Below are 27,702 nucleotides of genomic sequence, written 5' to 3'. Positions count from 1 at the left end.
CTTCTGTGGGTACGTAAAAAACCACGCCCCCTAAAAAAACACGCTACCTACAAAATACACCTACTTCTGTGGGTACGTACAAAACCACGCCCCCTAAAAAAACACGCTACCTACAAAATACACCTACTTCTGTGGGTACGGTACAAACCACGCCCCCTAAAAAACACGCCCACTGGTGCTATTATTTAGCTTTACCATTTTAGTTTCCTCTTGTTAGGTCTAGGGGTAGCTCATTGGGGTAAGCGTGTTTTGTAGGGGCTGTGGTTTGTAGCGGCTGCGGCTGCAGCTAGACCCTTCTCAAGACCCTGAAGCTATGAGGGTGGGGCTGCAGCATGGAGAATCACTGATAGGTGAAAATAAAACTAATGACAGATTTAAAATCCTCCACTGCAAAGGTGAACAGGCTGGCTGAAAGCAAACCAGAGCTGTAGTCATTCCTAGACTGTCATGTTTTTAACCTCCTACTTGAACTGGTTTATTGAATCTGTTTTTTCTTTATGTGGATATGTATGTATTTTATTGTCCCTTTATTCTGTAAACTCTTCAATGCAGTTAAATTTTGCACATTTTATAAACCATTTACTCAAAGGCCCAAGAGTGGGAAATTAGGAATTGCTATAAACCAGGAGTGTCAAACTCAATCACAGCAGGGGCCGGATTCTGGATTCAGGTCTAACCTAAATACAGGGTCACAAAACAGGGTCACCTTTTTAACCAGAAACTGTAAACCTCATTTCACCAGTAATAAAATATGACATAAAAACTTGGCACTGATGATAAATGATTTTGATATTTAAAAAGTCAAACAGATAAGTTTAAAGGCTCACAATCTGAGAAAAGTACATTTATTAGTTCAAAAAGGTCACAACATGAAATTGAAATATAAAGTGTTTTTTAATGGCAAATATTTCAGAAATAAAGTCAAAATCATGAGTTTAAAAGGTCAAAATATGAAATAAAATTTGTAATCATGAAATTAAAAGTCAAAATATGATTCAAAATTTTAAATTGTGAGTCTAAAAGGTCAAACTATGGGATTATGACAATAAAGTTTGGAGTTGAAACTATGAGGTAAAATACAAAATAACTGGTTAAAAAGGTCAAAATATGACTTAAAATCAGAAAGCTCAAAATATTAAATAAGAAGTCAAAATTATGAGTTGAAATGCTCAAAGTATGAAATAAAAAGTCAAAATCCTAAGTTTGAGAATTTTGTGAGATACAAAATTGAAAATGTGAAATTAAACACAAATTATTTTCTTTTCCCTCATTTCTGACTTCTTATCTAAATATTTTTACACCATACTTTTTCTTAAATCATCAAGGATAAGTTCACATTTTTGTACTTGAGGAAATCTGCAGACCTCAGACTGATGGGCCAGTTAGAACAGAAATATGAGATTTAACTGTTCAGCCCTTGAGTTTGTGCTCTCTTATGAAACTATGTTAAACTGCATCGTCCCATATCAAATAAATAAATAAATAAATTCAAAAGGTTCAACAACTGCCAAAGACTGATCGCCAAGATTATTAACACAGGGCTCACTTCTCTCTGGTCAGTTTTAGAGTCGAAACCTTTCAGAGGAGAGATGAAATATTAAATTTGGTTTGTTAAACATTCTGTCACTGTTGTCTAAATCTTTATTAGTAAAAGATCAAATATCAGAGAATTACACTGATTTACTTCTGAACCCTGGCTGTGTCAGGATTCCTTTTTTAGATTATTTTCTCAGGACTTAAGACCCCTGTGAAAATGCAGGAGAGGACATTTAGGTCCTTGAAGTTCTGGGTATTTTTGTTTGAAAATCATCTTCTGCTTTAAATAAAGGTGTACCTTCCTACCAGTCTACAGTGGCAGTCCATTTACCATGTAAATCTTTTATATTTCCCCTTGGATGACTCTATTATTTATGATGTTATTTAATGTTTTAAATTCTTACATATGGAAGAAATATGAAATCAAATAAATACACAAACACACAGAGCATTCAGAAAGTTTCAGACACTCTTTACTTTTCATTATTTTGTCATGTTGCTGCCTGGTGATTAATAAAACCATCTTATTCTCATTAATCTACACTAAGTGCCTCATCATAACACAGCGAAAACCGAATTTAGACATTTTTAAAGGGAGGGGCCTTGGTAGGAGAGGTGACCATGAACCCGATGGTCGCTCTGACTGAGCTCCAGAGATCCTGTGTGGAGACGGGACAAAGTTACAGAAGGACAACCATCGCTGCAGCCCTCCATCGATCTGCAGAGACGAAAGATGGAAGAATCTCCTCAGCGTAAAACACACAACGGTCCACTTGGAGTTTTTAAAAAAAAAACTCTACATGTAAGCCAAACACACTACAGGAAAGCCTTCCGTCCAGACTTCTATAGAGAGGCGTGTCCCTTTCCAAATCATTCCAAAAATCTCCATGTGAACGCTCCAATCATGGTGCAGAAACAGCTCAGCAAAGACTGGGGCTAATGTCAGGAACCCGGGTGAAATTTCATGTGTTTTACAAAGGGTCTGAAAACTGAATGGGACACTGAGTTTAGATTAATTAGAATAAAAATGATTGTAATCAGCTGTAGCATCAGGATGCAACAGAGATCTGAGAAAAGAGAAGAGGGTCTGAAAACTTTCTGAATGGACTATATTTTAGTATTATACAGTAACTTAATTCTGCAATAAAGTAGACATGCATTAGCCACTATACACGCTGTACATCATCCTATTTAAGGCACTATAAGGAACAAAGTCCAAATCTTTTAAATAATTTTAATGCACTTGTATTTTTGACATTTGGGCAATTTGAGTGAAACAAAGTGTGAAACAAAATCTGAACATTACAAAACAAACAAAGCTGATGGATTATATTTATGCATGCTTCCATGAAACCTGCACATGCTCCACTGATAATGGTGGTTGTCTGCACCACAAGATGGTACCGCTGAACCCAAAAATGTCTGGACAAGGTCAGAGAGCCAAGTGAAAGCATGCAGTGCACCCTGGAGCAGCTTAAAAATGAAAGAGTGATAAGGCAGAGTCAAAGGAAAGGATTAGGCCACAGTAAAATAAATAGCACTGAAAAACAACAGCCAGAATAAAGCTGATAAAGTCAGGCAGAGATAGAGATATGTTTCTGAGGCATCCAGAAACAGTCCTTTCTGCCTGGCTTTCAGTCACACCGTTGGTGCAAACATCATATCCCTGATTTCCTGTGTTTGGTCAAAGTTCTCTTCATAGAATCTCGTCCTCTGATTCTGGCTCTCTATCTCTGGGCTTCAGGAGTCCCATTTCCATCGGAGGGGTCCTCTTCAATCTGGAACGGACCACACTATGGGGGAAGAGACACAAAATTAACTATTACAGACACAAATGTTGGATTTCTTTGTGAGCAATTCAAAGGTTTCTACCATGCCCACGCATGCTTTACATTTCTGCCATGTGGCTCGAGTTCTTTACTTTCTTGTCTTAGATAAATGAATGAATGAATAAAAGCAGAGTTTTTCATCCTGTGTGGGTTAAATGTTCTGAATTTTATGCTGTACTCATCTTTCTTTGACTTTTGTCATTATTATTTGAATAAGGAAGCAACACAGCAAACTGGATCAAACTCACAGGAGACTTTTAACCTCATAAGAGCAACAAAAAGATGTGTCTTTGGTTTTCAATAACTATTTCCAAAGATGCACTAACAGCGCTTTCACATTAAACTCCTGAAAACTTGACATTTTCAGGGTGAGCTAAACATTTGTAAATTTCAGTATGAAGTTGAGGTGGCCGATGTGAGAACATAATAAGAAATATTTTGGAAAATCAGCTAGGAGTGATTTGGAGCAGGTCAGCATGTTTGAACCCTGCAACCAGATGAAACTGCCTCATTGTATTTTCTGCACTCCAGTATTTTATTCTCTCTGTTTACACTGTGAAGAAGTCAAACTACATGTAAATATGAAATAAAAAACACCATCATAATGGCAAACTCTGGCTTTGTCTGCTGTTTCTGTTGATAATTTGCATCATATCTTGTTTCCCAAGATCACCAGACAGTCTGACTGCAGACCGTTCATCTGAGATGCTCAGATCTCCAGTGTTGCTGGTACGACATATTTCCAGTTTGAGTTACTTTTAAATTCAACTTTATTTATAAACTAAGTTTGACAGGTTACATTCATGAAATAACCACATTTCAAACGTTACAGACCAATAAACGTTTCCTAAACAGAACAGAAGAAAGGTCAGAGGTCAACTCTGGGATTAAATTATACACAGACCCGTTTCATAAGTAGATACACAAACTGAGGCTAGCTTTAGCATGATTAGATTTAGCTAAAGCTAACATAGCTATGCTGGCTATGTAATTAAAATTACTACATAAGCCAATGTAGCAAAGTTAGCTTCAGCAACTTTAGCTTAGCAAATGTAGCTAATGCTAATTTAGCTAGATTAGATAGATACTTTATTGGTCCTGAAGGAAATTCAGGTTTCAGCTGTTCCATAACATACATACACAACAAGGGTATAAGTAACAAAATTATTATTATTATTCAATGAAATTATTATTGTTACTTATAGGTAACAAAACAAGAAGAAAGTAAGAACACTTGCAACAGCTCGGGTGTTGAAATGTGCAAAAACAGTGCGTAGTTAAACTTAGGACAAGGGTATAAAATTTAGAAATATATATGAAAAATATACAAAATCTACAAAGGTAGAGTAAGTATAAAGACACATTCTTATGTGTCTGTATATGTCTGTAACATAATGTGCTGAATGTTAACAGAAGGGCGACAGACAGAGGCAGGAGAGTTTCAGTGGGATGGGGAAACTGTATAAAAATGACAAATTCTCATTAACAGTAGAGGAGCAATATTTACAGGCATTACTGGAGCAATTTAGGTTAAAGATTTTGTGAATATCTGAGTACAAGAAACAGACTTATCAAAATAAATAAATAATGCAGATAGACCCAAGGAAAAGTGGAATAAAAGTACAAATGTAGGTACAGTAACGGTACTTTAAAGATGCATGGTGCTTTTATTATTGTTAATATTGTTATTGTGCTGCCGTTTTATGGAATTGCACATAATTATTATCCATGTTTATGCAGTAGTGGTAGTAGTAGCTATGTAGCAAATGTTGTTATGTAGCTTCTTTGTGAGTTTAGTTTTAGCTATGTTAGCTTTAGCTAAAGCTAACATAGCTAAGCTGGCTATGTTATTACTGTTTCAACATAAGTCAATGTAGCTAAGTTTGCTCAGCTAAAGCTTACTTAGCTATTTAGATAACAATGATATGTAGCTTACACTGCTGCTTTACATACACAAGCTACATAGCTTTAGCTATGTAGCTTGAAGCTTGAGTGTTTTCATGGAGGATGAGCTTTTTTCCTGTCAGACTGTTTACTTGGCTTTATTTTACGTTTTACCATCAGGTTTTGCAGATTTTAACTTTGGTAACCTAACCCTTATCCTAACTCAAAACTGAAGTTTAATCCGATTTTCTTCGAGGAAGACCACAGACATGGGGACAAATTCAAACGATTTTTCATCTTTTATCCTCTGAACGCACACTAGACCAGTGGTTCTCAAATAGTGTGCCAAGGCACACTAGTCTGCCCTATGGCAAGTTTAGGTGTGCCTTGGGAATTTGTACAACCATACATTATTACTAAAACTTTATGGAAAGTAATGTAACAAGGCCTTCACACAGATCTGGCTGGGCCCTTGAACAAAAAAAAACTGAGAATGAGACCCTCCCCTGGTGTGATTTATTGATATAAGTGCATGTGTGTTGGATCAGCAGCATTTTTGCCATTTTTCATTGCTCTTATCCTCTTTTTGCCAATTGTTAGCAACTTTTAATAATTTTTTTTTACCACTTTTTTACTACTTTTAACCCATTTTTGCCACATTATGCCCATTTTCACCCATTTTTTTCCTTTGTTTGGCCACTTTATTGCCCTATTTTGCCATACTTTTCATCACTGTTAACCCATTTTTACTAACTTTTTTTTGCCAATGGTCACCCATTGTTGCCACCTTTTTGACATTTTCACTAGTTTTTGCTACTTTTAACCCATTGTCTGGCCACTTTTTGCCACTTTTTGCTATAGTTAGGCCATTTTTGCCAAATTTTTCATCACTTTTAATCCCTTTTTACCACCTTTTTGCCACTTTGAACCCATTATTGCAACATTGTACCAATTTTTCCTATTTTCTTCTTTGTTCGGCCACTTTTTTTTCCCATTTTTGCCACATTTTTCATCACTTTTAAGCCATTTTTACTACTTATGGCAAGTTGGGTTTTTTTTACCTTATTGACACTTTCAACACATTTTTGCCACAGTTACCCCATTGTTTGGCCACTTTTTTGCCAATCTTTGCCCATTTTTTACTTTGTTTCACCACTTTTTGCCCAATTTTGCCATGTTTTAGCATCACTTTAAACAATGTGAATATGGTGCGCCTTGAGATTTTGGCTTAACCTTTGGTGTGCTTTGGGCAAAAAAGTTTGAAAACCACTGCACTAGATGACTCAGCCAGACCGTCAGATCACTGGAGACCACACAACTGCCGACGATCTCACATGATTACGAGACTTCAGAAAAAAACAAACAAACAAACACGAATGTCTGTTGATACCCTCTGGCTGTCCCTCCACAACAGGCTGTCCTGACATGTGTTACAGGTGCAGCAAAAATCAGAAAAGAAAGACTCAGGATGAAATCCTGGCTGAATGAAGCTACAGTTGTGTTTATGGTTGTGAGCGGTGAAAGTACGTATGATCTGGCTGGTGGCGCAACCCCGTCTGCTCGCTGTCATTGGATGTTGTGGGTGCTCTATCATTGGCACTACGACCTAGAACCGTAAATATCATACATGTTTATTTACGATTCTAGCAAATCTAGCGTCAGATGAGGTTTAAAATCCTGTAGTGTGTCTAAGACAGCTGAAAGTCTCCTGATAAAGAGTGTTTTGTTTGTCCTTACCAGCTGACAGTGCAGTAGAGAACGCTGACGAGGAGCATGGCGAAGGCGAGGTGCCAGGAGTAACACATGGTGACAAACATCATGTTGTTGTGATCCTTTAAATCCCACTCAGGACCCCGAGGAGGATACAGCACAAAACCAATCTGTGAACACAGAAAAACAGCCACAGGAGTTGTTATGTCAAGTATTATTATATCCATATAAGAGGAAAACGTCAACAAAGGTAAAATGTGTTAAAACGTTCTAAATCAGTGATACTCAACGCCTGGCTCTTGAGCCACATGTGGCTCTTTTTTGATGATTTGTGGCTCCTTTATGTCTTAATTTGAAATATTATTCCCCAGAAAACCTTAGAAAAGAGAAACTTTGACCTCAGAAATTATACATTGCAGTAACATTAATCAGTTTGTTTCAATCGGCTTTAACTGCCAACCTTTATTATTTGTCTGTATATTTCCATTGCCCTTATTTGCAATTTTTTGCCAATTATTTCCTTTTTTGCCACTTTTAATCAATTTTCTCTGCATCAAGCCTGCTTTTGCCACCTCTTTTGCCACTTTTTGTCAATTTTTGCCATTTTGTCCACGAGGACTCTCTGAAATTTTTTAGGGATAAAGTTCTTAGCATAAGATCCAGTATTTGTCCCTCTGCAGATACCCTATTCATCTCTCCAGAAAATACTACAGTTCTCAATCACTTCAATTCTATAACTTTATAACAACTTAATCAAAGAATCTCCTCTATGAAATCCTCAACTTGTTCACTTGACATCATGACGACAAAACTTTTGAAAGAAGTCATAGACTGTCTTGCCCCCAGCATTCTCTCTATTATCAACAGCTCATTAGAAACCGGCCAGGTTCCCCAGTCCTTTAAACATGCAGTTGTCCACCCACTTTTAAAAAAACAGAACCTTGACCCTTCAGTACTCAGTAATTACAGAACCGTATCCAAACTCTCCTTTCTCTCCAAAACCCTTGAAAAAGCAGTCCAAAATCAATTGCTGTCCCATCTCACCCAAAACTGTATCTTTGAAAAATTCCAGTCCGGTTTCAGAGCTCTCCATAGTACAGAATCCACTTTGTTGAAAATAACAAATGACCTCCTTCTAGCCCTAGACTCAGACAACTGCTCCATCCTTCTGCTCCTTGATCTAACTGCAGCTTTTGACACAGTTGATCATCCCACTCTCTTAAACAGGTTACACCAATGGGCAGGGGTCTCTGGTTCAGCTTTAAACTGGTTTTCATCATATCTATCCAAACAGGTCCTTTAGCATTTCAATAAATAACTCCTCCTCCTCATCTGCTCCCTTACCCTGTGGTGTCCCCCAAGGTTCCATACTCGGCCCAATTCTCTTTTCCATCTACATACTCCCATCAGGTCAGATTATTCAAAAACACAATCTTTCTTCTCCCCTTTATGCAGATGATACCCAGATCTACCTTCCTCTTGAACCCAACGACCACAACAAATTACACGACCTTAATAACTGTCTTCACGATGTAAAAACCTGGATGGCAACTAACTACCTTCAACTCAACGAGAAAAAAACAGAGACACTCATATTTGGTCCACAGCATCTCACTGACAGTATCTCATCTCATCTTGGTCTACTATCCCTCTCTGTCAATCCACATGCAAAAAAATCTTGGTGTCATATTCGATTCAGGTTTAAAATTTGACAAACAAATCAATCATGTAGTCAAGGTTAGTTTCATGCAACCCTGTATCATCTCCAAACTCAGACAAATTCTCTGCTCCTCCGACTTAGAAAAAATAATCCACGCCCTCATCTCATCCCGTATTGATTACTGTAAGTCACTTTATTTTGGCATCACACACTCCTGTCTATCCCAGCTCCAGCTCAGCCAAAACGCAGCTGCAAGAATCCTTACAAGGTCAAAAAAGATCACATCACACCCATGCTTTCCACCCTGCACTGGCTACCTGTCACCTACAGAATAAATTTCAAAATCCTTCTGTTTGTTTTCAAAGCACTAAACGGCTTGCCCCCCCCATCACTGACCTCCTATCCCCATATCACACCGTCAGAGAACTAAGATCTTCCAACAAACAACTCCTGTCCATCCAGCAAACCAAGACAAAAAGCTATGGTGACAGGGCCTTCTCTATCTGTGCCCCAAAACTTTGGAACTCTCCCCCCACTACATGCATTTCTCTACAAATACTGAGATCTTCAAAAGCCATCTTAAAACTTATTTCTACTCATTGGCTTTTAGTTGTCCCTGACTTGTTGGGACTTGTTTTATATTCTCATCATAATTGTTATTTGTCATAATAATTACTACTATGAGCAGTTGCTACTTTTAATTGTGTTTTAAATTTGACTCAATTTCTTCTGTTTCTTGTATTTCTTTTAAATGCTGTTTTCTGTAAAGCACTTTGGATCAACCCTGTTGTGTCTAAAGTGCTATAGAAATAAAGATGATTTGATTTGATTTGTATCCCATATTTACCACTTTTTCACCAGTTTGCCTCTTTTACCCTGCTTTTTGCTATTTGCATTTTTTTCTTATTATTTGCCACTGTCTGCCCATTGAAGCTGTCTAAATGCCACTCTTTAACCCATTTTTGCCACTTTTCCTACCTTTTGCCCATTTAGTCACTTTTACATTTAATTTTTTTGCCATGTTTCTGCTGTTTTGACCATTTTTGCCAGTTGTAACTATTTTTTTGGTAGCTTTTTACCAATCTTTGCCATTTGCTGCCCTTTTTAGACACTTTTTCTCCCCATTTTTTGACTTTTTACTGTGTTTTTGCCATTTTATGCCTACTTTGCTCGTTGTTGCACATGTTGACTCCTTATTTTACTATTTCAATCATTTTTTTTGCCAACTTTAACTTTTTTTTTAATGCCACTTTAACCCACTTTGCCACTTTTCACCACTTAGGTCGTGGCTCTTGCAAAGGCATTTTTCAACAGTTTGGCTCTTTGGTTGGGCAGGGTTGAGCTGAGCTGTTCTAAATGAAGCTTTCTGGTGCAGCACATGTCCTGATCTTAAAACCATATTCTCTGCAGGAAATCTAAGATGCTAATTTGGTAGAAACCTCTGACACAGTCATATATTTTCTACATTTCTCTCAGTTTAAATGTAATGCATAAATAAACCTTCTAAGTCACATCTATACTCTGACAAAGTGATGACCAGAGGTCTGCAATGTGTCAATATATTCCAATACAATATAAAAATATTATTTAGCCCTAAATTAACCAAACATCCATATTGTTAATGCATTATTTCCTCTTTAATTTTGATTATATTTTATACCTACTTTTATAATTAACTTATATTTAAGATTTATCCTTTTAAATTGACAAAGAAACACTTAATATGGCATTGTAAAACCAAAATGGTGTCTTGAATCTTAGGTGAATCTGAGCTCACACAGTGTGTCTTCAGTGTTTACCTGCCAGAACCAGCTGCCCTGCAGCAGAGTGAGGGTGCAGCGCAGCAGCTCCAGGATGATGTTCCCTCGATGGAAAACCTCCAGGAAGGAAACGAGAGCGTCACCAAAGATGGCATAAAGAAGCAGCTGATGAACGTGGACGTCCAGCATGCTCCTGCCGTGGAGGTGGTAGAGGAAAAGAAATCCTACAGGGATGAAGAAGGGGGAAAGTGAATGAGGAACATGAGCAAAAATATTTGTTTTCATCTATTTCCTGCTTTATTGTTACACTCTTCAATATACCGCTTAGAAATAGCCTCGCAGCTGCATTTATCTCATATCATCTCATAAAAATTTCAGTATTTCCCAAGTGCAAGGAAACATTCAGGTTTTATTTTGGATGCATATATTATTTTACTTTGCACAGAAAAACATAAATATTTCACTAAACCAAAATCTACCAGGTTCTGAATTATGAGCCCCCTCTATAACTGGCCTTTGTGTTCAGCTCAGACCACTGCTGGTCAATGAGGGTCTTTAACTTTGTTTTGCTCAGAGCTGTTACATCAATTTAAACAGAGAGTTATCTTCACATTTACACGGCCTAAAAGCTTCAGAAAGGCTTTGAGCCGTCACTGAAGAAAGCCTCATAGCAAAAACCAGGATGTCTGAAAAAGCTGAGTTAAAAATTCCTTGCTATGTTCACAGCACTTGGGAAATACTTTAAAAGGAACCCTGCATGATCAGACAAGTTAATCTTGTTGGATAGATATTTGTAATTCTCAAATGTGTATTAAACTAAAAAACTCACTAAATATCCCACATATCTGCATTTTGAGTACATTTCAGCCCATAAACTCACCAGGAGACGCCATGTTTTCATTCGCGTCACGGAGTATGACGTCACGGTTCTGCAGCGCTCCTCTCCGTTGCTAAGCAGTAACCGTTTTTCGTTTTTTCTGCTTGTGGCTGTTGTTGCCAGGAGTTTGCTGCGTGTTGGTTTTGTCTCCCTGCTGTCAAAGTTCTGTCATTCCTACAAAGTTTTACCTCAGTAAACCTCCGTCAAGTGACTACATTAAGTCTATAGTAGAAGCGTGCAGGGAGCTTTTCAAAAGGTGCAAACCGGAGTCCTTTCGTATAGTGTTTCTCTTTACCTGAACTGTGTGGAAACAGAGAGCCTCATAAAGAAGAGAAGTTCGGGGAACAACTTTATTAAACAGATGAATTTTAGCTTGTGGCCTTCATCTGGTTCATCAAGAAACAGATTTCAAACATTTTCTACCCATGTGGACGTACATATTTGCTACAACAAGGTCAATATGGCTCTGTATTTATCATTTTCCTGTCTAGATGAACAGATAACCGCTCGTGATGCAAATGTAATATAGAAGAGACCTCTTATTTTAGAATTCTCCGTGTGTGAGATGTGCTGCGTTTCTGAGATGCAGCCCTAACTCTGGCTGCCAGTCTGCAACAGTGGTTACTGCATAGGATCACCAACTGTGACGTCAGGGTGCCAGCGCGGACCAAACGGGACCAAAACATGGCGGTTTCCTGGTGAATTTATAAACTCAAATGACTCAAAATACAGGTATCTTGTGAGTTTTTTAGTTTATTATGTAAATGAGAGATGCAAATATCTATCCAACAAGATGAACTTGTCTGATCATGCAGGGTTCCTTTTAAAAATTAAATTTCTAGGGGGAACTATTAATTTTGTTCTAATCTGTAAATATCATTTAATCTCTTTCATACTTCACCCTGGACTCAAGAGTGGAATGACTGTATTTTGGAGGTCAAAGGTCACTGCCATATTTGTTATTGTGAGGTTACAGGGACCTTGAGTCATATTGGAGCTACTAGGGGGTTCCTACCGTCTTCATGCATGTGCATGGATAAAGTATCTGAGCAGCTTCAGAGTGTTTTTATTCCTCTAGACTACTGTAAACATAAAGAGATAAACAACAGACCACCAGCAACAGTTAGCCAGTCACACAGGCATAAAACTGGAAGGAGTTCTGCTTAAACTTTCCAATGTTAATACTTCTCTAAAAGTCTCCCCCCAGCACCGTCACATCAACGTTAACGGAGTCGTCAGTCTTTAAAGAAAAAACTGCCGCTCTGGTCGATTACAGGACAGGAAATTAAAATTAAGATCATGTCTGATGGACAGACAGATGTGCCTTCTGCAGTGTTCTTAGTTCTATTGTTTTTACTGGTGCAAATATCAGAGGAAACTGCACCACGTTAACTTTAAAATGCTTCTTATGAACTCAGTTTCTATGAACTGAACACTAGAGGGAGCCATAACTCTAACTCATTAAATCCAAGGCACCAGGTAATCATGGGCAGGTGTGTGAATAAAGACGAAACGTTTTCTGACCTGAGAGCCAGTGAAATAACACAAATGAATTTGACTTTTTAATCTTTATCTTAATTTCCTGTGTAAAAGATGGAACAATGGAATTAAGTCCTAAATAGACTAGCATAGCCGAACGAGAAGATCTGGCTATTTCCTCCAAGCTGAGCATGCGTCTGAAAGTAGTTTCTTAGACTCAGCCTTCAGTGACCATGTTAACAGTGTTGGATTTATTTAAAATGATTCCTACAAAAAGGCTCAGCTTTTTGGTTGGTTGTTTTTTTTTATGTTTCAGCCTGATGCTACAACATTTCTGCTGCTCTGAAGGTTCCCAAGAGAACAGCGGCCTCTAGAATTCTTTCATGACTGTCAGGTGGAGAGTTTTGCAAACTCCAAGTGAACTTTCATGTGTTTTATACTGGGGAGAGGCTTCTATTGTCACTCTGCCATAAAGCCCAGATCAGTGCAGGGCTGCAGTGATGGTTGTCCTTCTGGAACTTTGTCCCGTCTCCACACAGGATCTCTGGACTCAGTCAGAGTGACCATCAGGTTCATGGTCTCCTCTCTTACTAAGGTCCTTCTCCACTGATTGCTCTGTTTGGCAGGAGGACCAAGTCTTGGAAGAGTCCTGGTTGGTCCAAACCTCTTTTATTTGAGAATTCTGGAGGCTGCTGTTCTCTTGGGAACCTTCAGGGCAGCATAAATGTTTTTGTAGTTTTCCCCAGATCTGTGCCTGTCAACAATCCTGTCTCTGAGCTCTGCAGCTCCTCTGACATGATGGCTTGGTTTCTGCTCTGATCACTGTCAGCTGTGAGGCCTTCTATAGGGAGGTGGGAGCCTTTAGAATCAGGTCCAATCAGGTTACTTTAGCACAGGTAGACTCCAGTCAAGATCAGAAAAATGGAGGAAGCTGAGCTGAATTTACTGTGTTTTTGTACTTATTTCAATGTGATATTTCAGTTTTTTCAATTCTTATTAATTCCCAAAAATTTCTAAAATTCTGTTGTGACTTTGCCATGATGGGGTACTGAGTGTATATATATATATATATATATAATGCAGAGTAAAAGTGAAGGGGTCTGAGTGTGCTGTATTTACAGAAGTAACAAAAAAAGAAATTCCAGCATTTAATGCCATATGTCCATACTGAACTCAGCTATCCCGGCTTTCTCTGCTGATGACTCCAGAATCTGCTGATACGAGACCACTCTAATAACATCAGACATCGCGGCAGCACTGCTGTGTCTGACCAGGTAAACATCTCAAAGTGAAGCTTCTTCCTTTCCTCTCACCTTCGTTAAAGAAAGCCACAGCCAGCATTAACCTGTCAAGTGCCAGGGGAGCGGCGTCCGTGCTGTGGATGATCAGCGACACCATTGCTGCCAGTCCAAAGAACAGATACATGGTGGCGTGCTGCCAGTTCATCAGATCCTCCCAGTGTTTCTCTGCAAAGTCGTACAGCTGCAGCCTCGGCCCGTCAGCCGCAAACTGCTCCAGCAGCATCCCTGAGGGGAGCAGAGGCAGAAAAATACAAGATTTCAGAAGGAATACGACAACAAATCTGATATAGAGTACATTTTTGGAATATTCCTTTAACTCCCCATTCTTACTTTATTCTATTCATGTGTTTCAGCAGCAGGAGAAATGATGTTCACTCTGTTTACAGATTAGTTTACATTAGAAATGTCTAAAGTTATGCATCAAAAACTTTAAAGCAAAATTTTGTTTTGTGTACCAGCTTCAAATCAAACCCTGATTTTAATATCAGGCCTCTTCCATTGGGGGGGCAGGGCAGTTTTTTAGATAAAGAAGAAATCATTAGCCCCAAATAAGAGTTTCCCTTTTAAAAAGTTTTTCTCACGTGCTGTTAAACAGAGCGAGGAAAATCCACACATTCAAGTTTTATTTTTGGATTCCAATTCTGTTTCTAAAGTCTAAACTGGATGGATGGACATTTATGGCAGAGGTGTCAAACTCATTCACAGCGGGGGCTGAAATCTTTATTTAGGTCTAACCTGAGGGCCCAACAGGGACAACATTTTTGTTATTTAGATTTTAACCATTTAAATGTTCTTTTCACTGGTAATTAACTAAGGGGGAAAAATGGATAATAAATTAATTTGAGATCATTTTTTTAGTCAAAATGATAAGTATAAAGGCTCAAAATCTAAGAAAAAAGGTAAAATATTAGTTCAAAAGGTCAGAACACAAAAACCAAAGTCAAAACAATGTTTTCAAAAGGCAAATATATGAGATAGAAAGTAAAAACTCATGAGTTTAAAGGTCAAAATATGAGATTAAATCCAAAATATTGAGTTTAAAAGGTCAAAATATGAGATTAAAAAACAAAATTTAGAGTTTAAAAGGTTGATGTATGACTTAAAATTTAAGATTGTGACTCCATAAGGTCAAAATATGACATAAAATTCTAAATCATGAGTTTAAAATGGCAAAATATTGGATTAAATTTGAAATTATGATCTTTAAATTTCAAAATATGACTTGAAATTCAAAATTGAAATCTAAAAGTTCACAATATGAGGTAAAAAGTCAAAATCTTAAGTTTAGGTCATAATTTTAAGATGCAAATTGAAAATATTAATTGAAAACACAAATTCATGTCCCTCCCTCATTCCTTACTTTCTCAGTATTTTTACTCTTTACACTTTGAAATTTTTATGACTTAACAAAGGATTTTTTAAATCTTCAAGGTTAAATTTTTATTGCTATAGTGGAGGAAATCTGCAGACCTCAGACCTCCGGGCCAGTTCTAATTAAAATATGATAAAATCTTGTGGGCCGGTTAAAATTGCATCATGGGCCAGATTTGGCCCCCGGGCCTTGGGTTTGACACCGCTGCTTTATGGTTCTCCTCTTTGAATATGCTCCATGAATAAAATGGGCTTTATAAACAAAGTTGGATAAAATATGATTTATAGTATAGCTCTTTTTTCTAGCAGGGTCTAATTACTGTGTTTTTGCTGCTAAGTTGTTCCTGGATCCTTGAAGACAAAAGACTCACTCACCAACGACAGAGAAGAAGAGTATGACCGAGCTCTCAATGACCTCCAGGCGGCGCTGTGACGCTCTGCTGGACAGCCGGGTGGAGCCCATGTTCTTGTTCCTGCGGGTGGTGTACCACAGACAGTGTTTCCCCGTCCACCAGATCCCCGCCACCAGGAAGAAGCTCCCAGGAAGAGCGTGGCCTTTAAAGCTTCCCATGTCTCCCTACACCTGGAGCAATCAGGACAGAAATGCATCAGTCAGAAGTTACTGTAGACATCGCATCCCTGCAGCCTGATCATTAATTTGACTACAGGTGGAAAAGCTGAGTCTCTTTGGTCTTGGATGTGAAAATGCCTTAATTCTGCACTCAAAGATTTTACAACAAGATGAAGAAACATGGAGGAGAGCCTGTAATCTAGTCAAAGAGCATAATCAGAGATAATGAGTGTTTGTAAGAGTGTTTGTGTTTGGAGACGCCCTCCAGTCGTCCTGAGCATGAGTGAAAGCTTCACCTTCAGCTTTAAACATGCATACCTCCTCTGCTTCACTGCATTAAACAAAAGAGGAGATCAGGTTATACAAATGCTCACTTCAGGAGCCGGATAATGATTGGCTCCTGAATCTCTAAAGGGAACAGATGAACATCAGAGACAGATCAAACAGGCTTTAAAATCAGCACTGCACCTGTCCTGTCTCCTCCTCTGGCTTTTACTGTAAGTATGACTGGACACTTTAAAAGCCTGTTTGACTCCAGCAGGAAATAATCTGTTTCAAAGCATCAATAGAGCATAGAAAACAAGCTGCATGCTTTCATTCGTCTTTGTGATGGAGATGACAGGCAGTATTCTGTCCGGAGACAAAGAGAAAGCTTTTGAAGGATGACGCTCCAACCACACTGATTGTTGGAGATGTTAAACTGAGTCCGTCTGTGTCGGAGGGCCCTCGCAGCGCCTGTGCAGCCTCTCAGGACAGGAGAGGTAAACACTTGAGTTTCCATGACAACCCCTCCCTCCTCATGTAGGTGGAGTGAGGCTGAGAGGCTCCAGTGTTTGGTTTGTTTACTCATGACATCAACAACAACATCTGTGCAGTCCCATTTACAGAATCACCTACTCATACACTTCAAGAATCACAGTGAACAAACAACTATCGTCCATCTGGAGCCACTGAAGCAGGTCAGTGCTACAATAGGTCAGCGCTGCAATAGGTCAGCGCTACTATAGGTCAGCGCTGCAATAGGTCAGCGCTACTATAGGTTAGCGCTGCAATAGGTCAGCGCTACTATAGGTAAGCGCTACTATAGGTCAGCGCTACTATAGGTCAGGCTACTATAGGTCAGCGCTACTAAAGGTCAGCGCTGCAATAGGTCAGCACTACTATAGGTCAGCGCTACTATAGGTCAGCACTGCAATAGGTCAGCACAACAATAGGTCAGCACTACTATAGGTAAGCACTGCAATAGGTCAGCACAACAATAGGTCAGCACTACTATAGGCCAGCGCTACTATAGGTCAGCGCTGCAATAGGTCAGCACTACTATAGGTCAGCGCTACTATAGGTCAGCGCTGGAATAGGTCAGCACTACTAAAGGTCGGCGCTGCTCTACTATAGGTCAGCACTGCAATAGGTCAGCGCTACTATAGGTCAGCACTACTATAGGTCAGCGCTACTATAGGTCAGCACAACTATAGGTCAGCGCTACTATAGGTCAGCGCTACAATAGGTCAGCGCTACTATAGGTCAGCACTACTATAGGTCAGCGCTACTATAGGTCAGCGCTGCAATAGGTCAGCACTACTATAGGTCAGCGCTGCAATAGGTCAGCACTACTATAGGTCAGCACTACTATAGGTCACCGCAACTATAGGTCAGCGCTGCAATAGGTCAGCACTACTATAGGTCAGCGCTACTATAGGTTAGCGCTTGCAATAGGTCAGCGCTACTATAGGTCAGCGCTACTATAGGTCAGGCTACTATAGGTCAGCGCTACTAAAGGTCAGCGCTGCAATAGGTCAGCACTACTATAGGTCAGCGCTACTATAGGTCAGCGCTGCAATAGGTCAGCACTACTGTAGGTCAGCGCTACTATAGGTCAGCACTGCAATAGGTCAGCACAACTATAGGTCAGCGCTACTATAGGTCAGCGCTGCAATAGGTCAGCGCTACTACAGGTCAGCGCTGGAATAGGTCAGCACTACTATAGGTCAGCGCTACTATAGGTCAGCGCTACTATAGGTCAGCACTACAATAGGTCAGCGCTACTATAGGTCAGCACTACTATAGGTCAGCGCTACTATAGGTCAGCGCTACTATAGGTCAGCGCTGCAATAGGTCAGTGCTACAATAGGTCAGCACTACTATAGGTCAGCGATACTATAGGTCAGCGCTTCAGTAGGTCAGCACTACTATAGGTCAGTGCTGCAATAGGTCAGCGCTACTATAGGTCAGCGCTACTATAGGTCAGCGCTGCAATAGGTCAGCACTACTATAGGTCAGCGCTGCAATAGGTCAGCGCTACTATAGGTCAGCGCTGCAATAGGTCAGCACTACTATAGGTCAGCACTACTATAGGTCAGCGCTACTATAGGTCAGCGCTGCAATAGGTCAGCACTACTATAGGTCAGCGCTACTATAGGTTAGCGCCGCAATAGGTCAGCGCTACTATAGGTCAGTGTTGGAATAGGTCAGCACTACTAAAGGTCAGCGCTACTATAGGTCAGCGCTACTATAGGTCAGCGCTGCAATAGGTCAACACTACTATAGGTCAGCGCTACTATAGGTTAGTGCTTGCAATAGGTCAGCGCTACTATAGGTCAGCGCTACTATAGGTCAGCGCTACTATAGGTCAGGCTACTATAGGTCAGCGCTACTAAAGGTCAGCGCTGCAATAGGTCAGCACTACTACAGGTCAGCGCTACTATAGGTCAGCGCTGCAATAGGTCAGCACTACTGTAGGTCAGCGCTACTATAGGTCAGCACTGCAATAGGTCAGCGCTACTACAGGTCAGCGCTGGAATAGGTCAGCACTACTATAGGTCAGCGCTACTATAGGTCAGCGCTACTATAGGTCAGTGTTGGAATAGGTCAGCGCTACTATAGGTCAGCACTACTATAGGTCAGCACTACTATAGGTCAGCACTACTATAGGTCAGCGCTACTATAGGTCAGCGCTACTATAGGTTAGCGCTTGCAATAGGTCAGCACTACTATAGGTCAGCGCTACTATAGGTCAGCGCTACTATAGGTCAGGCTACTATAGGTCAGCGCTACTAAAGGTCAGCGCTGCAATAGGTCAGCACTACTACAGGTCAGCGCTACTATAGGTCAGCGCTGCAATAGGTCAGCACTACTGTAGGTCAGCGCTACAATAGGTCAGCACTGCAATAGGTCAGCGCTACTACAGGTCAGCGCTGGAATAGGTCAGCACTACTATAGGTCAGCGCTACTATAGGTCAGCGCTACTATAGGTCAGTGTTGGAATAGGTCAGCGCTACTATAGGACAGCACTACTATAGGTCAGCGCTACTATAGGTCAGCGCTACTATAGGTCAGTGTTGGAATAGGTCAGCGCTACTATAGGTCAGCACTACTATAGGTCAGCACTACTATAGGTCAGCGCTACTATAGGTCAGCGCTACTATAGGTCAGCGCTGCAATAGGTCAGTGCTACAATAGGTCAGCACTACTATAGGTCAGCGCTACTATAGGTCAGCGCTACTATAGGTCAGTGCTGCAATAGGTCAGCGCTACTATAGGTCAGCGCTGCAATAGGTCAGCACTACTATAGGTCAGCGCTACTATAGGTCAGCGCTGCAATAGGTCAGCACTACTATAGGTCAGCGCTGCAATAGGTCAGCGCTACTATAGGTCAGCGCTGCAATAGGTCAGCACTACTATAGGTCAGCACTACTATAGGTCAGCGCTACTATAGGTCAGCGCTGCAATAGGTCAGCACTACTATAGGTCAGCGCTACTATAGGTTAGCGCTGCAATAGGTCAGCGCTACTATAGGTCAGTGTTGGAATAGGTCAGCACTACTAAAGGTCAGCGCTACTATAGGTCAGCGCTACTATAGGTCAGCGCTACTACAGGTCAGCGCTGCAATGGGTCAGTGCTACTATAGGTAAGCGCTGCAACAGGTCAGCGCTGCAATGGGTCAGTGCTACTATAGGTAAGCGCTGCAATAGGTCAGCACTACTATAGGTAAGCGCTGGAGTAGGTCAGCACTACTATAGGTCAGCACTACTATAGGTCAGCGCTACTATAGGTCAGTGCTACAATAGGTCAGCACTACTATAGGTCAGCGCTACCAAAGGTCAGTGCCACTATAGGTCAGCGCTAATATAGGTCAGTGCTACTATAGGTCAGCGCAACTATAGCTCAGTGCTACAATGGCTCAGCGCTGCAATAGGTCAGCACTACTATAGGTCAGCATTACTTTAGGTCAGCGCTACTATAGGTCAGCGCTGCAATAGGTCAGCACTACAATAGGTCAGTGCTGAATAGGTCAGCGCTACTACAGGTCAGCACTACTAAAGGTCAGCGCTGCAATAGGTCAGCGCTACTATAGGTCAGCGCTGCAATAGGTCAGCACTACTATAGGTCAGCGCTACTATAGGTCAGCGCTGCAATAGGTCAGCGCTACTATAGGTCAGCGCTGCAATAGGTCAGCACTACTATAGGTCAGCGCTACTATAGGTCAGCACTGCAATAGGTCAGTGCTACAATAGGTCAGCACTACTATAGGTCAGTGCTACTATAGGTCAGCGCTGCAATAGGTCAGCACTACAACAGGTCAGCACTACTATAGGTCAGCGCTACATTAGGTCAGCGCTACTATAGGTCAGCGCTGCAATAGGTCAGCGCCACTATAGGTCAGCGCTGGAATAGGTCAACATTACTATAGGTCAGCGCAACTATAGGTCAGCGCTACTATAGGTTAGCGCTTGCAATAGGTCAGCACTACTATAGGTCAGCGCTACTATAGGTCAGCGCTACTATAGGTCAGGCTACTATAGGTCAGCGCTACTAAAGGTCAGCGCTGCAATAGGTCAGCACTACTACAGGTCAGCGCTACTATAGGTCAGCGCTGCAATAGGTCAGCACTACTGTAGGTCAGCGCTACAATAGGTCGTCAGCGCTACTACAGGTCAGCGCTGGAATAGGTCAGCACTACTATAGGTCAGCGCTACTATAGGTCAGCGCTACTATAGGTCAGTGTTGGAATAGGTCAGCGCTACTATAGGACAGCACTACTATAGGTCAGCGCTACTATAGGTCAGCGCTACTATAGGTCAGTGTTGGAATAGGTCAGCGCTACTATAGGTCAGCACTACTATAGGTCAGCACTACTATAGGTCAGCGCTACTATAGGTCAGCGCTACTATAGGTCAGCGCTGCAATAGGTCAGTGCTACAATAGGTCAGCACTACTATAGGTCAGCGCTACTATAGGTCAGCGCTACTATAGGTCAGTGCTGCAATAGGTCAGCGCTACTATAGGTCAGCGCTGCAATAGGTCAGCACTACTATAGGTCAGCGCTACTATAGGTCAGCGCTTCAATAGGTCAGCTCTACTATAGGTCAGCGCTGCTATAGGTCAGCGCTACTATAGGTCAGCGCTGCAATAGGTCAGCACTACTATAGGTCAGCACTACTATAGGTCAGCGCTACTATAGGTCAGCGCTGCAATAGGTCAGCACTACTATAGGTCAGCGCTACTATAGGTTAGCGCTGCAATAGGTCAGCGCTACTATAGGTCAGTGTTGGAATAGGTCAGCACTACTAAAGGTCAGCGCTACTATAGGTCAGCGCTACTATAGGTCAGCGCTACTACAGGTCAGCGCTGCAATGGGTCAGTGCTACTATAGGTAAGCGCTGCAACAGGTCAGCGCTGCAATGGGTCAGTGCTACTATAGGTAAGCGCTGCAATAGGTCAGCACTACTATAGGTAAGCGCTGGAGTAGGTCAGCACTACTATAGGTCAGCACTACTATAGGTCAGCGCTACTATAGGTCAGTGCTACAATAGGTCAGCACTACTATAGGTCAGCGCTACCAAAGGTCAGTGCCACTATAGGTCAGCGCTAATATAGGTCAGTGCTACTATAGGTCAGCGCAACTATAGCTCAGTGCTACAATGGCTCAGCGCTGCAATAGGTCAGCACTACTATAGGTCAGCATTACTTTAGGTCAGCGCTACTATAGGTCAGCGCTGCAATAGGTCAGCACTACAATAGGTCAGTGCTGAATAGGTCAGCGCTACTACAGGTCAGCACTACTAAAGGTCAGCGCTGCAATAGGTCAGCGCTACTATAGGTCAGCGCTGCAATAGGTCAGCACTACTATAGGTCAGCGCTACTATAGGTCAGCGCTGCAATAGGTCAGCGCTACTATAGGTCAGCGCTGCAATAGGTCAGCACTACTATAGGTCAGCGCTACTATAGGTCAGCACTGCAATAGGTCAGTGCTACAATAGGTCAGCACTACTATAGGTCAGTGCTACTATAGGTCAGCGCTGCAATAGGTCAGCACTACAACAGGTCAGCACTACTATAGGTCAGCGCTACATTAGGTCAGCGCTACTATAGGTCAGCGCTGCAATAGGTCAGCGCCACTATAGGTCAGCGCTGGAATAGGTCAACATTACTATAGGTCAGCGCAACTATAGGTCAGCGCTACTACAGGTCAGCGCTGCAATAGGTCAGCGCTACTATAGGTCAGCGCTGCAATAGGTCAGCGCTACTATAGGTCAGCGCTGGAATAGGTCAACATTACTATAGGTCAGCACTACTATAGGTCAGCGCTACTACAGGTCAGCGCTGCAATAGGTCAGCACTACTATAGGTCAGCGCTGCTATAGGTAAGCACTACTATAGGTCAGCGCTACTACAGGTCAGCGCTGCAATAGGTCAGCGCTACTATAGGTCAGCGCTGGAATAGGACAGCACTAATATAGGTCAGCGCTACTATAGGTCAGCGCTACTATAGGTCAGCGCTACTATTGGTCAGTGCTACTATAGCTCAGGGCTACAATAGGTCAGCACTACCAAAGGTCAGTGCTACTATAGGTCAGTGCTACTATAGGTCAGTGCTACTATAGGTCAGCGCTACAATAGCTCAGCGCTGCTACAGGTCAGCGCTACTATAGGTCAGTGCTACTATAGGTAAGTGCTACTATAGGTCAGCGCTACTATAGGTCAGCGCTGGAATAGGTCAGCACTACTATAGGTCAGCGCAACTATAGGTCAGCGCTGGAATAGGTCAGCACTACTATAGGTCAGCGCAACTATAGGTCAGCGCTGCTATAGGTAAGCACTACTATAGGTCAGCGCTACTACAGGTCAGTGCTGCAATAGGTCAGTGCTACTATAGGTCAGTGCTACTATAGGTCAGCGCTACTATAGGTCAGCGCTACTATAGCTCAGCGCTACTGTAGCTCAGCGCTGCTATAGCTCAGCACTACTTTAGGTCACCGCTACCATAGGTCAGTGCTAATATAGCTCAGCGCTACTGTAGCTCAGCGCTGCTATAGCTCAGCGCTACAATAGGTCAGCGCTGCTATAGGTCAGTGCTACTATAGTTCTGTGCTACTATGGGTCAGTGCTACTATAGCTCAGCGCTGCTATAGCTCAGCGCTAAAGGTCTGTTTGCATTTATGAGTCAGCTCCTGTTGAAAATAATGCCATCTTATTAAACACATATCTACATCAGCTCAGAGCCTTTAACAAACATATCTGATGTAGAAACAGTAGAACTTTTTGACTGAGTTTTCTAAACACTCACATTAGCTCAAATATTTCCAGCAGTTTCCAGAGCTACAGAAATTCTTCATCTGAACAGTTGTGACAGGACATGTATGTCCACCATACAGACATAAATGTTACATCAAAAACTGCTACCTAAGGAAGTGGGAACTGTCGCTGGAAGCTGTCCATCTGTGGCTCTCATTCATGATTAATAATGCTTAAGCCTCGTCACAATACAAGACTAGAAAAGCGCTCGCAGAGGGCAGACCTCTGCCATTTGCCCTACTTCCCAATAGTAAAGAATCCTTAAAAAAATTCCTGCATAAAGACGGAGATCCATATCACTCCCAAAATCTAATCAGTTCTTCCTTATGCCATTTCTGACATTTCATGAAAACTTCATCAAAATCTGTCCACAGCTTTTTGAGTTATGTTGCTAACAAACAAACAAACAACCCTGCCAATCACAGAACCTCCTTGGCTGAGGTAAAAATCATGATGACTGTAGACAAGATCCTCTCCTGACAAAGTCAGCAAAGGTCAGATTATCTGAAGGTTCCAGAGATGATCCATCCTTCATTTATCCATCCGTTTATCCATCCATCCATGCATCCATCCATCCATGCATGCATGGTGTCATGATCCAGGTTTTGATTTATTATGTTTCTGAGTTTTCCTTTGGTTATCCTTTGTGTATTCTGTGATTTCTAGTTGACTTTGTATTTGGTTTAGTTCTTAGATGTTATCTGTAGCCCTTGTGTTTCCTTTGTTCAGCTTTTCATGTTTTATATAGTCTTTGTGTTTCCGTGTATTTTGGGCTTTTGTTATTTTCCATGTGTCTAGTTTTGTTATTGTATTAAGTAATTCCCTGTGTTCCATGTTTAGTTTTACATCCCTTGTATTTCATGTCTAGTTTATTTCCCTGTTTCATGTTCAGTTTTTGCTCCTTGTGTTATGTTTAGTTATTCCCTGTTTCATGTTAAGTTTCCCTGTGCTTCTTGTTTTAGTTTTACTCCCTGTGTTTGAGTTTCCCTCCTTGGTTCTTTGTATCCTCCTGTGTTTTCAGTATTTCTGTAGTTTAGCTTCTTGTGTCCAGTTTTCAGTCCTTGTGTGCTTCTTGTGCTAGGTTCCATGTTTCCTGTTTTATTTTGTAGTTGCCTTCCCTTGTGTGTGATTCCAGTTTTGCTTCCTGCCTGAGTTTCCCTCCACTTTGATTATCCTTCGCCAGTTTCACCTGTGTCTGATTGTCCACACCTGTCTGCCATTGTTAATCACTCCCTGTGTATATAGGCTCTGTGTCTCCCTGTGTCTGTGTTGGTTCATTGCATATGTCTTCCCAGTGCTTGTTACTCCTCGTGCTCCTTTGGATTTTGTTTTGTTTCTTTGAGTTTGATTCCTGGATTTATTTTGAGTAAGTTCTTTTGTTTCATTAAATCAGTCTTTTGTGTTATCTGCATTTGGGTCCTCCCTTTTGAGTTTTTTCCCCGTGACCCGGGACACATGGATCATCTCCTTTTCACCTGTCCAGAAGTGAAGCCAGAACTACCAGGAACAGGTTTACTGATCCTGGTACTACTGTGTTTGACTGGCCAGCCAACTGGTCTGGACTGGACCCAGTGGAGGATAATCCAGACCACCTAAGGCTGCTATCAGAGCAACCTGGACTTCACAACACCCAGTGGTCATCAATGGTCATTATTTCTGTTTTATAAATCCTTTTTTGATTTAGCTTTTTGGAATGGTGGGTTTTTTATTTGAGCTGTGAGCTGTTCTCATCATGATTAAAACAAAAGTGTTGAAATATTTCACTCTGTATGAGATGTACCTAGGATATTTGGATTTGAACTTTTTGAATGGAATCACAGCAAAAAAAAAAAAAGAAAAGAAAAAGAAAAGAAAAAAGAGAACTTTAACAGGATATTGTATTTTCATAGATGCACCTGTATGTCTGTGGAAGCACTCCTCGGTTCGACTTGAACCTGTGAAAATCCCACATCCAGACCAAGCCCTTTGGTTTCTTCATGTTTTATTTGATTTAGTTTGAGATTATGAAATGTTCTGAGTGATAACAGGAATAAGATATGTCACACAGTCAGGTGGATTTATGTGGCACAATTTATACGGTAAATTCTCACTTGTATGCATTTATATGCTATTTTATTCTATTTTTTATATTTATGCCTCAAATGGGACCTGAGTACCTAAACTCATTCTTCTCATCTGCCACATGGAGCAGAAATACATTAAAGATCCTTTAGTCATTGAATTTGTAAGTCAGGGTAGATTTAATAGGTTAAAAGAAACAAAAGCAATGAGCACTAAAACCTCTTTCAAAACCATTTATTATGATATAACATACATAATGGCCCCTGATGGGTTAGATTTACTCATTACAACAGCACTAATCTAAGTTACCTGGATAAATACGTAGTGGCAAAATATGAGATTATTCATCATAATGCTTTTATTTATTCAGCCTTTAAAAATCTGAGGGTCCATCAGCAGGCTGGCAGATTTTTATAACTGTTCAGTTATTTACAAAGTGTAATAACACCAAAGTAAAATGCATAATACAGCTCTGATTCTCAGGATTCTGACCATGTCAGAAAAACACCATATCAGCCACAATGCAAGCATTTGTCATTTGCAAAGTAATCGCTTTAAAGAGCAAAAACTTGGTGGAAATTAGTTGGAATGGGATGAAAAATTGATATAAACTGGCAAAAATTGGATAAATGTGGTTAAAATTCGCAAAAAGGGGTGTAACAAGTGGTTAATAGAGGCACAAAAGGGAAAAAGTGGCAAGAATTGGTTTAGAAGTGGCAAAAACAGGCAGAAAAAAGAGGTGGAAAGGGTTTAACCCTTTAAAGCCCAAATACTCCAATTATAGCCAGAAAATTCTCATTTTTTGGAACTGAAATGTTTATTTCACTTTCTACTGAAATCCAAAAAATCCAAATTTCCACAAAATTTAACATTTATATATATATATATAAATACATTTTTATCTCATTTCATACATTAGGTGTTTTTGGTAACTGATAATCCACTTGAGGGCATTTTTATCATTTATCAGATTGTATTCAGAATGGTTTTTAGTAATTTATGATCATATTGATTAGATAGAGGTATCATAAAAGTATGTATGATATATGATACAACAGGCTTTAAGGGGTTAATGGGTTTTAAGAGGCAAAAATGTGCTAAAGTTGGCAAAATTTGTCCTAAAAGAGATGAAAAATTGCTAACATTTGGTAAAATTAGTGTAAGGTGGCAACAGTGTAATTTAAAAAATATATTATTAGTTATTTTGAGGCATCTGGTGACCCCCTCTAAGTGTCTCACGACCCCCAAGGGGGTCCTGACCCCAAGGTTGAGAACCTCTGCTGTAAATAAAACATTCAGGGTAATCTGGACCCCTGGATGGGCGTTTTTGACTCATTTGACCCAGAATTCTATAAGAAGCTGCCTTAAAACACTAATTCAGTCCATTACCAAAAACACTAACGGCTTCCATCTAAAGACATTCATCTACTTTAGTACATCGCTTTAAGGCCTTCATGTCATTTTACAGACCTGTAAACACTGAGCCTGTCTACTTTAAAGGTTTAAAAGTTAACACAGCTCTGATGGATTTTTTATTGGTAAGATGAAACACGGAGGTTATCATCTTAGATGTAGGTCCCTTTAATGGCAAAGACGTTAACAGCTTTAAAAATACAAGTCTGATCTGAAATAAAGTTTAAACGGTATTTTTGATAAATAAATGATTATTTCGTTTTCAACACTGGAACAACATAAACGGGTTCTACAGGTTAAAAACAGCCAATCACAACGAGCGGCTTCTAAAACCGTTAAAACAACTTTATGATGGAGTTTAGTAACTATGAAGACAAAAGGCCTTTGACTCTGCATTCATGTTTATTATTAGTGATAAAGGCTGCTGTTTTAATGCTCCAGGACAGGATACTGTAACCCTGAATTCCTTCAAAGTGGAAAGAAAAAGGGGGGACTTACCCAAGTCTGCCTGTGTCTGGAGATGGAGAGCTGATTAGTTTTTTAGTCGGAAAAATCACAATATCCTCATTTTTCGACCCAAGAAGTCCTTTTATCTCCGTAAAAAGCTGCTGTTGTTTCTGATACTCGCTCAGACGTTAGGTCGACATCTGCTGGATCCTCCAGATCTGTTTCACA

At 40.7% G+C, this 27,702-nt stretch overlaps 1 protein-coding gene across 1 annotated transcript; it reads right to left on the bottom strand.

The window, feature by feature from the left end:
* Nucleotides 1-1,383: 1,383 nt before the first annotated feature.
* On the bottom strand, nucleotides 1,384-27,702 carry tmem45a (transmembrane protein 45a). Its single transcript, XM_041791598.1, has 6 exons — nucleotides 27,526-27,702; nucleotides 15,783-15,990; nucleotides 14,049-14,261; nucleotides 10,419-10,603; nucleotides 6,987-7,129; nucleotides 1,384-3,329 (listed from the first exon to the last, which is right to left on the bottom strand). The coding sequence occupies exons 2-6, from the start codon at nucleotides 15,976-15,978 to the stop codon at nucleotides 3,233-3,235; spliced, it is 834 nt and encodes a 277-aa protein (XP_041647532.1). The 5' UTR covers nucleotides 15,979-15,990; nucleotides 27,526-27,702; the 3' UTR covers nucleotides 1,384-3,232.

Source organism: Cheilinus undulatus, linkage group 7 (genome assembly GCF_018320785.1).
Source record: "Cheilinus undulatus linkage group 7, ASM1832078v1, whole genome shotgun sequence".
Taxonomy (NCBI): Eukaryota; Metazoa; Chordata; class Actinopteri; order Labriformes; family Labridae; genus Cheilinus; species Cheilinus undulatus.
This window is presented reverse-complemented; position numbering and strand designations above follow the sequence as displayed.